The sequence below is a fragment of the Mustelus asterias genome, chromosome 2 (genome assembly GCF_964213995.1).
Source record: "Mustelus asterias chromosome 2, sMusAst1.hap1.1, whole genome shotgun sequence".
Taxonomy (NCBI): domain Eukaryota; kingdom Metazoa; phylum Chordata; class Chondrichthyes; order Carcharhiniformes; family Triakidae; genus Mustelus; species Mustelus asterias.
The window spans coordinates 128493913-128506773 of NC_135802.1; the positions used below are offsets into that span (position 1 = coordinate 128493913).

Below are 12861 nucleotides of genomic sequence, written 5' to 3' on the forward strand. Positions count from 1 at the left end.
TCATCTGCAAATTTGGATATATTACACTTGGTCCTCTGTCATCCAAATCACTGGTATAGATTGTTAATAACAGAGGCCCAGACAATGATCCTTGTGGTATCCCAATAGTTACAGCTTCCCAACCTGAAAAAGAAACCTGAATAGTCCTGCTGTTTTATGTGTGTTAACCAAACAATAGGGCGGCACGGTAGCACAGTGGTTAGCACTGCTGCTTCACAGCTCCAGGGACCTGGGTTCGATTCCTGGCTTGGGTCACTGTCTGTGTGGAGTTTGCACATTCTCCTTGTGTCTGCGTGGGTTTCCTCCGGGTGCTCCGGTTTCCTCCCACAGTCCAAAGATGTGCGGGTTAGGTTGATTGGCCATGCTAAAATTGCCCCTTAGTATCCTGAGATGCGTAGGTTAGAGGGATTAGTGGCTAAAATATGAAGGGATATGGGGGTAGGGCCTGGGTGGGATTGTGGTCGGTGCAGACTCGATGGGCCGAATGGCCTCTTTCTGTACTGTAGGGTTTCTATGATTAACAATTCACACTAATGTCTTGCCCTAATCCCCAAAGCCCTAATTTTATGTAAAAACCTCTTGTGTGATACCTTATGGAATGCTTTTTGAAAATCCAAACACACTGCATCCATTAATTCCACCTTGTGAACCTGGTTAGTTACATCTTCAAAGAACTTGAACAGATTTGTCAAATGGAATTTTACTTTCATAAATCCATCTTGACTTTGCCCAATCACATCATGACTTTCTAAGTACCGTGTAATCTCATCTCTACTATTAGATTTTCGCATTTCCCCTACAGGCTAACTTGCCTTTCTTTTCTCCTCCTCCTTTCTTGAATGGCGAGGTCACATTTGCTACTCGCCTATCCACGAGGACCATTCTAGAACTGGGAAATCCAGAAGATCCGAACCAATGTATCACTTTCTCTATTGCCAACTTCTTTTAGCTCAATGTTTGTTTCAATGTCAGTGCTACTAACCTCACTGCCACGGATTAAATTGCTCCTGTGTACAATGATAATCACACACTCAGTCTTGCACTCTCTGCAATGTTAAGCAAGTCCACCTTTCAGCACTGCCTAATAATATCGTGCGTGTGCGTATGTACTAAACATACAAATGACCTGCCCTTGAACCAGTAACAGTTGAGAGTTGAATGCTCTATTTAACTGCAATGTTTACTTTTTCTCTTCCCCATTTTGATTTTAGGTTTTGGAAGCATATATCAGGTGCATTGGAGAAGGTCTACCCCACTTGTATAAACAGTTGGTGTGTTTACCAATCATAAACCTGCTTTGCACACACTTGTGAATACCACAAATTTGACCAGATTCAATTTTTTCCTTATGGAATCGTATAGTGCAGAAGAGGCCCATCGAATCTGCACTGACACATGAGAAACACCATTAAAAATTACTGAGTGGGCACGTTGGCCGATTCGCAGGGTTCCCGCGAGCCATGCTTACGTCTCCCAGGGCCACATTTCCAGCAGCGTCTGCGCTGTGCCAGAAACCGGCTGGGAGGCAGGATCAGCATTTAAACAGTAGTTTTTAACGTACTATTTGAATGCTATTAGTGGGCCCGGGACTGAATTCTCCAGGCCTGCTAGCATCTCCCACCCCACCAGAGTATTTCACTCCAGCAGGGATTACAGTAGCTCCCCGCTAACGGGAAGCTGGGAGCCCGACCCCGCTGGACTGAAGTGGGGGCAATCGGGGCCGCCCCAGGGGTAGGGCGGTGGGGGAGTGGTGCCCCTGGGCATGGGCACCCTGACATTGCCAGCCTGTGCCCCCTGGCACTATCCAAGGGGCAAAGTGCCCATGCCCAGGGGAGCACTTTGGTACAGCCCATCAGGCATCGGAGTGCCGGCGGGAGGGGGCAGGATATATGGGGGCGATCGGCGTGGGGTCCAGCTGCCATTCTGCCATTGGGATTGATGGGGCAGGAGGGAGGCCAGCAAACGGGGCAAGCCAGAGACGGTCTGCCTGCGAGTGTGTCTGCCCTGCGGGGGGGAGGGGGGGTGCGGATTGGCACTGCAGGGGGAGGGGGGTGTTCTGGAGATGAGGGCGGTTTGGAATGTGGGAGGGGAAGGGGAGGGTTGAGGTTGGTCCAGGAATGGTCAGGAGGGTTCTGGAGATCAGGGTGGTCTGGAACGTGGAGGGGAGGGGGTTGGTCGAGGCTGGCCTGGGGATGGTCAAGGGGGCCGTGATCAGGCCATGGGGTTTGAGGGGGCAGCACTGCGTGGGTTCCAGGCTGGCCAGCGATCGGGCTGGCCAGCAAACGGGAGGCTGACAGTTCAGGGCCAATGTGCGTGCACAGAGGCATGCTGGTTTCAGCCACCTGGACAGGAATAAGCCCCACCCACTGAAATTTAATCATATACACGCTGGTGGCCTCTGCATTGCACAGAGTATGGGAGATTCTGAAAAAAACAGCGTGAATTACTCTAGTTTTCCCACAAATTCAACATTTAGAATTTGTTTGGAAGAATTCTAGCCCATACCTACGTACCTAATCCCATTTACCAACACATGGCCCATAGCCTTGAATGTTATGACATGACAAATGCTCATCCAAGTACTTTTTAAAGGATGTAAGGCAATCCACCTTAACCACCCTCCCAGGCAGCACATTCCAGACCATCCCGGACTTCAACCCGGATAAGTGTGTGGTGATCCATTTTGGCAGATCCAATGGGATGAAGCAGCAGTATAATATGAAGGGTACCATTCTTAGCAGTGTAGAGGATCAGAAGGACCTTGGGGTCCGGGTCCATAGGACTCTTAAATCGGCCTCGCAGGTGGAGGAAGCGGTCAAGAATGCGTACGGCGTACTGGCCTTCATTAATCGAGGGATTGAGTTTAGGAGTCGGGAGATAATGCTGCAGCTTTATAGGACCCTGGTTAGACCCCACTTGGAGTACTGCGCGCAGTTCTGGTCACCTCATTACAGGAAAGATGTTGAAGCCATTGAAAGGGTGCAGAGGAGATTTACAAGGATGTTGCCTGGATTGGGGGGCATGCCTTATGAGGATAGGTTGAGGGAGCTTGGTCTCTTCTCCTTGGAGAGACGAAGGATGAGAGGTGACCTGATAGAGGTTTACAAGATGTTGAGAGGTCTGGATAGGGTAGACTCTCAGAGGCTATTTCCAAGGGCTGAAATGGTTGCTACGAGAGGACACAGGTTTAAGGTGCTGGGGGGTAGGTACAGAGGAGATGTCAGGGGTAAGTTTTTCACTCAGAGGGTGGTGGGTGAGTGGAATCGGCTGACGTCGGTGGTGGTGGAGGCAAACTCGTTGGGGTCTTTTAAGAGACTTCTGGATGAGTACATGGGATTTAATGGGATTGAGGGCTATAGATAGGCCTAGAGGTGGGGATGTGATCGGCGCAACTTGTGGGCCGAAGGGCCTGTTTGTGCTGTGGCTTTCTATGTTCTATGTTCTATCACCACCCTCTGGGTAAGTAAGTTTTTCCTCACATCTCCCCCAAAACCTCCTGCGCCTCACCTTGAACTTGTGTCCCCTTGTGACTGACCCTTCAATTAAAGGGAACAGCTGCTCCCTATCCACCTTGTACATGCCCTCAATCTTGAGCACCTTGATGAGGTCACCTCTCAGTCTTCTGTGCTCCAACCGAAGCCTATCAAACTCGTGAATTTCCTCTGCACCCTCTCCAATGCAATCACATCCTTCCTATAAATGTGGTGACCAGAACTGCACACAGTAGTCCAGCTATGGCCTCACCAAAGTTCTATACAACTCTAACATTACCTCCCTGCTTTTGTAATATATGTCTTGATTGATAAAGGCAATTATCCTATATGCCTTTTTCACTACCCTACTAACTTGCCCTTCTGTCTCCAGAGACCTATGGACAAACATGCCAAGGTCTCTTTGTTCCTCAGAGCTTCCTTGTGTCATGCCTTTCTTTGAATACTTCTTTGTCACATTACTCCTTCCAAAGTGCATCACCTCACACTTTTCAGGGTTAAATTCCATCTGCCACTTAACTGCTCATTTGATCATTCTGTCTTGTAGCCCAAGACACTCAACTTTATGTTCTATGTTCACTGTTAACCAACCAATCTTTGTGTCATCCTTTACGATTTAAAAGAATACTATTGTAGAAATGAGACTCAAATTGGTGGCAATAGGGAACAGGCTTTTGTTTTCTTCTCTAACAACGCTCTCCATAACACCGGTAACCATGTAACATTGATCTAAGTGGATTTACCTTCATTAAGATGGACACAATAGCTTCTGCACAGCAACAAAGCTGTGGTAAATCCTACTTAATGGTTTCTCCTGTAAATGTAAACAGTTGAATTCAAATTCAACTCAACTAATAGAGAGCTGGGTGGTGCGGTGCATTGGAACATTTCAGTAAGTAAACAGGCTGGCCTTTTGCAACCAAGGGAAGAATAATTCAAGGCCTTTCTGAGTAGACTGTAAAGGTCACAAGTAAAATAACAGGTGCTGCTTTATTCTAAGTCCCGGGGCCAGAATTCATCGTCAGATGGATTATTTAACCATCGCTGGATGTGAAGGTTGTCAAAACAACATTGCTCTTTCGTGTGCCCAGTTGCACAGCCAATGGTTAACCACATGCTCATTCATAAAATTGTATCCCAAAACAATAAGTTACCCACCTTACTTAAAACTTCAGCCATTTCAAACGTGCCAACTGTATCCATGTTGGCTGCTATCAGTGGGATTCCAGTGTAAGTGTGTTTGGAGTTCCGGAACGTAAAGGTTCTTTTGAGATCCACCTAGAGAGGTGAAAATGAAACAGTCATAACAATAAACAGAAAATGCTGGAAATACTCAGGTCTGGCAGCTCTGTGGAGAGAGAAACAGAGTTAACATTTCAAGTCTGTATGGCTCTTCCTCAGAGCCCAGCAACCACAATATTTTGCTTTTATACCATGAAACAGTCAGCCCATTCCACTCAATTAAACTTGTATTTTTTCATTGTTCCTGAGGTCCTGTTCACAATAAATATTTACCTACTTATTAATGCTTTCACCCTTTTCCTGATGTGTACAACTTCCCCATTCCTCTCATCTCCTTCTTTCTCCCCAACCTAGCTCCCTAAATCTGTGTTGGTCAAAGGAGCTGAACAGTCACAATTGCTGTCATTTGCAATGATTATCCAGTTTATCCGCCATCAAGGATGATAAGAATGAAATTGGGAGATGGTAATGGCATAGTGGCAATGTCACTAGACGAGTAACCCAAGAGGCTTATGTTCTAGGGCCATGGGTTCAAATCCCAGCATTACAGCTGGCAGAATTTATATTCAGTTAAAAAAAATAGAATTAAAAGGCAGCCTCAGTAATGGTGACCATGAAACTGTCATTGACTGTCATAAAACTCATCTGGTGCACTAATCTTCTTTAGGGAAGGAAATCTGCCATCCTTACCTGGTCTGGTCCAAATGTAACTCCAGACCCACAGCAATGTGATTGTTCTCAAGGAATGAGCAAGGAATGATGGCCTTGCCAGTTATACCCATATCCCGTGAACAAATAAAAAAAATTCAGCAATTGTAGAGTCTACAGTTTCTGCTGTGCTTCACCCCCACCGCAACCCCCCCGATCCCCCTGGTGATAATAATAGTCGTACAAACATTTACTATTGTGCCACTTGTAACACTGTCTCCCTCAACAGTTTACTGACATGCCATCTGCCTGTTTCACAGAAAACCTATGCATTCTCAGGAATTTTTTTTAGATGGGAGGAATCATTTGCAGTGGGCACCATGACAGTTGCTCTCTACAGGGACGTTGCCTCCTCTTTAACAGTAAGGAATGTAGGAATGAATTTAAGCATCATGGCTGCGGAGTAGAAGGATAATACCTGTTCCTGAAGTAGCACCAGGCAAAAAGCATTCATCCTTCTGTTGTTTTGGCTGTAACCCAAACTTAACTTTGCAGAATGATATGGAAAAGTCATTTCAAATGGAGGAGAACAATCAGAACATATGTAGTGGTATCCTTATCATTGCCAGTTCAAGACATGGCATTAGGAGTTAAAACGAACTCACCTGGTTGCAAAACATTTTAATTAATTGAAAAGAAACAGATCTTAGCTCATTTGGCTGAATGAACTGGAAATCAAAGTCATTTTTTATCATCTTTAGGGCCTCTGCAGTGCAGGAGGAGGGTATTTGGCCCTGCGAGTCTGCACTGACTCTCTGAAAGAGCATTCTACCTAATCCCATTCCCTTTCTTTATCCCCATAATCTTGCATATTCTTTCTTTTCAGATAGCAACCCAATTCCCTGTTGAATACCCTTGTTCAAACCTGCCTCCACCACCCTATCAGAAAGTTAATTCCAGACTCCAACCACCCTCTGGGTGAAAACCATTTCCTCACATCACTTCTACTCCTTTTGTCCATTATTTTGATGCTGCCTGAAGAGGAGACAGTTTCTCCCTGTCCATGCCCCTCAGGATCTTGAATACCTCTATCAAGTCTCCTGTCAGCCTTCTTTTCTCCAAGGAAAACAGTCCCAATCTCTCCATTCTATTCTCATAGCTATCCCTGGAATCAATCTTGTGAATTTTCTCTGTACTCTCTCCAATGCTTTCACATCCTTCCTCAAGTCTGGTGCTCAGAGCAGCATCTATAAAAGAAACAAAAATGGATTGCTTTTGAAGAACTAATTTCATTCATATTTAGCTACTTTCATTCTTTTCCAAAGAGTGCCTACAATTAAATTAATATTGATGCTGGGAATAAAGCTACTGCTGAAAATAATAGGTACTTGCTTTCATTGCTAGTTGCCAACTAAAGTAGTGGTGCAGATAAATGTATAGAGGATATTGGATGTCCTGATGATTGAATTACTTTTGTGTCATTCAAAGAAGCTCAGGTAAATTCAAGACCTGAATGTGAGGAAGTGAGGATTGTTCTTTGTTACAGTGGAGAGTGCATGGATGTGAAATTGGGATTGCCTGCCCACAGATGACCTTTGAACTCCAAAATGGCACCCATGGCACACATGAGAGGCCACAGACCCAGCAATGACCACCACCATCTCCTCCATGGGGGTTACAACATGTCTGTACGTATCAAGGTATGCCTGCCCCCTCTGATTGTGCATCACACAGAGAAGGAAGTATGTCAGTGAATGCTGTGCAATTTGCTTGCGTTATATGGCTCAAATGACAGTGTATATAAGTTGTAGGATGTAGGTTTGAGATTTACAGCAGTGTCAAGTGAGTGAAGGTCCGGTGAAGCATATGAATGTCACATAGGAGTTCTAATTGACAGGAACTATTGTCAAGTGATGTGGCGAATTTAATAGTGTCTGAGACTATTGGTGCTTTTAGTAGGATATGGCATTTCAACATGCTGTCACTGACCTTGACCACTTGCATGAGTTCACTAAACTTGTTGTGGCATTACATTCAGGTCCTCGTGGCACTAATTTCCACAACTATCTACCCCTACCACCTTCTGAGCATGTGTCTATAGGGCCTTCTGACTCCCTCTGGCCACAGGGCACCTCGTTATCTTTCTCTTCCAATAAGGCCTCCTGTGCAACCTTGGAGCCCACGCTCCCCTATGTTGTGCCATTCTTCAATATTTTCCTGGTCAGAGTCACTTCCTGTATGACTATCAGTAACTACTCTAACCACAATGTACCTCCCTTTTAAGAGGTGAAGTAAATTTATGCTGTACAAGCTATCTTCAAATGGTGCGAGCCACTCACAATATTAATCTCCTGTTGTTGCATCCAGCCAATCAACAGCGCAGCTGGCACTGACATCACCAAAATGAGCAGGCAGCATAACATTGATGTGCAGCATGCATTGCAATCAACAGGAAAGAGGTTAATCTCACCCAACATTATTTGACAAACTTTGACAAACTAATTAACTAAATTAAACAAACTGAGGGACAAAGTAAGGAGGGCAGTCCTTTAAAGGGGAATACCCAAAACAAAAATAAAGCAGAAATTAAATTTATAACATTAAACCAAAATGTGATTAAAGGGATCGATAAGGCACTCCAGTCCCTGCAGTGCCCAACATCTGACATTATACACGCTTCCAAGTGTACTCAGTAGTAGTGGATCTTGAGCTGATTCAGAAAGGAGTGAGTCTGACTGACAAACTGATGCCATCAGAAATACCACAATATAAAACCTCCAATTTGAAAGCTTCTTTTCCTCCAGTTTTCACTCCTCTCCACCTCGTCACACTAAGGTTCTACAGGTTGCCTTCGATGCAAACCTGGGTACTGAATACTGTCCTCACTTGTACCCATACGCTTGCCGGTGATGGCGATCAGGAATGGGATGTTCGGTGGATGTTGATATTAAACAGAGACTAAAGAAAAGTGAGGCAGCTGGGGACCAGTGAATCATTTTGACACTAAGTTCATGTGTATAATTGAAAGGACAAAGAGATAAAAGCTGAAGAGGGTATAGGTCCAGCACAGAGCATTAAAGCAACAATAATAATACTTAGCATTCTCTTTAACAATTGTTCATTGAATTTGAAAATAAATTTTTAAAATTTCTAAAGTGTGAAGACCATGCTTAAATTTCCAAATATAGTAAATCAGGCAGAACATTGCATTACTAATGGAGTTTAGAAATTGAAAACTCGGTACAGAACTTTTAATATATCAGTTTCTGGTGATGATGTCAGTCAAGATCCGTTCCAATCACGAGACAGTTCCCTATCTGGCTGTTGCCTATCATGACTGATGAAGTCATGAATTAAATTGCCAGCTCTTCCATCAATTTACCATATTTTCCAGCACAAACATCAGCCAGTATCGTTCACAGAGAGCACTGATATTTATCATGCATGGTGACCTGATACTATGTGCCGTATCAAGTCACAGAGGTAGGAACATGCTGCAGGTGTACATAGCGTGCATGTTAACATGATCAGCAATCTAATCATGAATGGATCCTTTGGCGTATGGTACATTTAAGTAAGAAGGCAGAGGTTCTACTAAAGAAAACAATGCCAACTTTTATGAAGAATCATCTTGTATCTAGAGATACTAAGGGCTGAAAATTCTAGCTGTATAATTTTCATTGACTGGTGTATCGCTTTCCTGTTCATTGGTACAACTGTGCCAGTAAATTGATTCCAGTAATAAAACACTACATATAAAAATGCATTTGCCCTTGGGTACTATTTTGTCCCCGAGACAAATTCTGGAACTCACCACCTCATAGCATTATAGGTCATCTTCACCACACAGAGTATAGTGATTCAAGGAGATGGCTAATGACCACTTTTGCAAGGGCAACTAGGGATGGACACTGAATGCAATATCCACATCCTGAAAATCATTGCGAAAATAGATTTTTGTTCAGTTTTTGAGTGAGTAAATAATGCCATCAGTGAATCAACAATCAACTGTAATTACTACTAGCCACAGATCCAGATGTTCTGCTTCCCACTGACTTAAGAGAATTTACAGTCTAGACAGCTGACTGGTAGATCATGATGAATGAAATAACAATCCTTAACTGCTACAAAACTGGATTCAATCATAAATTTCTGTTAAAATTTAATTGTATTTTTATCTGAATTTCTGTCACAGTAAGGGTTCGATATATTCTCGTTATTCTATAAGATTTGGGGTTTTTGATGAAAATTAGGTATTTTCTCCAGTACTGCAAGTCATTTTATTGCATCATCACTTACTAAAATAACTGCAATATTACCTCATCAAGTTAGTGGTTTGCAGGTTATATTTCTCAAAGTTTTTAATGATCTATGTTGCCTTTTAAGGCCCTTTGTTCTGGTGATTGATACAACTGCGCACAAAATAATCAAAAAGGCTAATGGAATAATGACTTGATCACCTAAAGGATGAGAATACAAGTAGGACTTACGCTGCCATTGCATAAAGCCCTAGTTAGACCACACCTGGGGTACAGTGAGCAGCTCTGGCACACATTAGGAAGGATATATTGATCCTGGAGAGAATGCAGTTAGATTTATAGAATTGAGTTGAATGATTAATTCTAATTGGTCATCAGAATTTATGACTGATATATGAATTTCAAGGATTAAATTGCAAGGAGGGATTACATAACTCTGGACTGTTTCCCATTAATTTAGAAGGTTAAGGAGTGATCTGATCAAAGTTTTCAAGATATTAAGGGGAAACATATAGGGTAGGTAGAGAGTCTAAGAATATGGGGCATAGACTAAAATTTAGATCTGGATATTTCAGAGTGAAATTAGGAAACATGTAAAGGTGGCAGAAGTTTGGAACGTCTTCTGCAAATGCCAACACATGCTAGATCAAATTTTAAAATTTAGAACGGAGATTGATAGACCAAAGGTGTAAAGGTTTTGGGAGGCAATGTACAGCATATTGAAATGTACAGCAAAACATGAAATCAGATTCCGCAACAGAATCAGTTATGTGAACAGTTGAATTTGTCATCAGTTATCAGAACTTCTAACTGATATATGACCATTATTTGACTGATGAGATTGATTATGTGAGCTGTATACTTATTATTCGAAAAACTGTAATGGAAACAGTGCTACCGTGGCCTCCCATAACTTCCCTACAACAGATGTTATTACTGCAGGTCTATATATTCCTATTCGTTTTTCCTCTGACCTTTCTTAAATAATGGAGTTAGATTTGCAATTTTCAATCTAAAAGGACAATTCCTGAGTCAACAGAGCTTTGGAAGATTCAGTCTAAAGTATCTGCAATTTCTTTACTGACTTCCTTTAAGACCTTGGGCTAGAAACGAACAGGTCCTGGGGATTTGGCAGTTTTTTTAGTGCCATTACTTTTTGTAATACTGTTTTCTTGCTTACATTAATTACCGGAGTTTATAAGACCATAATGTTATGTAAATACATAGACTTAGTTATGTAATCAGTTAGAGAAAGTAGAACTGTTATATGACCAATTGAAGGCTCAGTTATAGAAATAGTTAGATGATCAGTTATAGGGTGGTTATAAGGAACCTGTTATACGGCCAATTACGGCATTAAATGTCTTACGTGTCCAGTTACATGACCTGCGGTGAGTTTGAACACATCGGAAATTTGTGCTCATGTATTTATTGCCACAGCAGCGACAGAAGCGAATTTTCCCATTCTGTCGCCTCCTCCAATGAAGTGTTTCTATTTAAATCATTTTCACTCCGATGAAGGATTTGTTGGGATCCTTTGGGTGAACAAACTGGAGGAGAGAAGCTCCCGGGATAGTGCGGAATCCCAGCAGAGGGTAAAAAATGCCGCATTTTGCTGGCAATGCTGGGTTAGCACTCCGCACGTTCCCATGGGAACAGCCGCATTTAGCCACTGATCGATAGTGAGTGCGGACTGCAGTCAGTTCCCAAAACTACTCTGAGCCCGGGTCACCTCCCTAACACTGATACACAGCGTGTTAAATAAAGGTTCACCTCAAACACACGCAGCAAACTCTTTCAGAGACGCGGTATTTAGTTTCCAGTCAGACATGAAGGGTTATTTTGTTACAATTCTTCCACTTGACCTTCTGCTAAAGTCCTCTAGTCTCCTCCCCAAGCTAAAAAGTTCCCTCAGCCTGGGGGGGGGGGGGAATAAACTCGCCGCGTTAAACTTTCCCCTCCGAATGTTTCAAAGATTTCGGCCGGTGCGGATTTAGATTCGAGATAAAAGTGTCAAAGTGGACGAATGTCCTTTTCCGGGAATGTTTGTCAGGAATTCCTCTGCGGATGTTTCTAATTTCTCTCTCACCTCGGATCTGCTCTTCAAGCTGCTCCTTTTGGGTCGGACCAGGACATCCTTGAAGTCGAGTTTGAGATCGGCGTCTACCCGAGGCATCCTGAGCGCCGCTGCCGCTGCCACCCCCTCCGCTCAGCTCCAGCCAAAAGCCCGCTGCCTGCCTGCGCGCTGCATTTATAGCCCGCCCCTCCCGCTCCACTCACTCCATCGGGGAAGATCACTCTCCGAGCTGCTGCATAACTCAAATCCTTTGGCCCGCTCTCCCTCCACACACACACACACAGGGAAAAAAATAACTGCAGAGGAAACCCTCTCCATGCATCCTGGGACACTGCAGTACTACAGAGCAAGCGTTGCCATTTAAAGAAACACTCCCACTGCTCATGCCTTTGCCTTATTGCAATAAGTCACTCATGGGTGGCGCACAAATATGCATTTCAGACTGAAATGGGAAAGACTGTGGCTCCCACATGGAGCTGGAATGCACAGAGGGATCAGTGAGCAGTCCAAGTGACCAGGGAATCCACATTCTTGCTGGCTTTTTCTTCTCACACTTGCAGACTCACCCCGGACATCCTCCCCACCTTCTGCTGAATATCAGAGACCGAGATTCTCCGGCCTCCCAGCCGTGTGTTTCCCGCAGGTGGAAGATGACGCGTTGTTTGCTAGCAGTGGGATTCTCTGTTCCCACCGCCGTCAATGGGAATTCCCATTGATGTCACCCCATGCCGGCGGGAAACCTGCGGCTGGACCGGAGAATCCCACCAGCATGAACAACCGGAGAATTCCAGCCATGGTTCCTGGGTATCAGAACCATCTTTGTGCAATCTCTTCTAACCCACACCTAGCACTGATCTTCTATTTTGCTCTACCACCTCTGTCTGCAGTATAAAATCCATCACATTTCTACCTCTCTTCAGTTCTGAAGAAGAGTCATACACCCCGGAAATATTAACCCTGTTTCTCCCTCCACAGAGATGCTGCCACATCTGCTGAGTTTACCCAGCCTTTTCTGGTTTTACATTTCCTGTTTTTATTTTAGGTTTTCAGCATCTGCAGAATTTTATTTTTATTATCAGAGCGATGGTTCCTGGCAATACTGATATGAGACCGGGAAAAAGAATATCTTCCCATTTACTGGACC

At 43.8% G+C, this 12861-nt stretch overlaps 1 protein-coding gene across 2 annotated transcripts in view; it reads right to left on the bottom strand.

Annotated features, from left to right (window-relative positions):
• Positions 1 to 12021, bottom strand: part of gmpr (guanosine monophosphate reductase) — an 82954-nt gene extending 70933 nt beyond the window's left edge. The window contains exons 1-3 of one of the 2 annotated variants that reach the window (XM_078241416.1): positions 11730 to 11976; positions 6468 to 6628; positions 4650 to 4769 (exon numbers count right to left, since the gene is read on the bottom strand). In XM_078241416.1, the coding sequence (XP_078097542.1) occupies positions 4650 to 4769; positions 6468 to 6527 (180 nt within the window). In that variant the 5' untranslated portion in view covers positions 6528 to 6628; positions 11730 to 11976. Of the gene's footprint in view, positions 1 to 4649; positions 4770 to 6467; positions 6629 to 11729 lie in introns of both variants that reach the window. The other variant, XM_078241406.1, reaches the window with a different exon arrangement.
• Between the last annotated feature and the right edge of the window lie 840 nt (positions 12022 to 12861).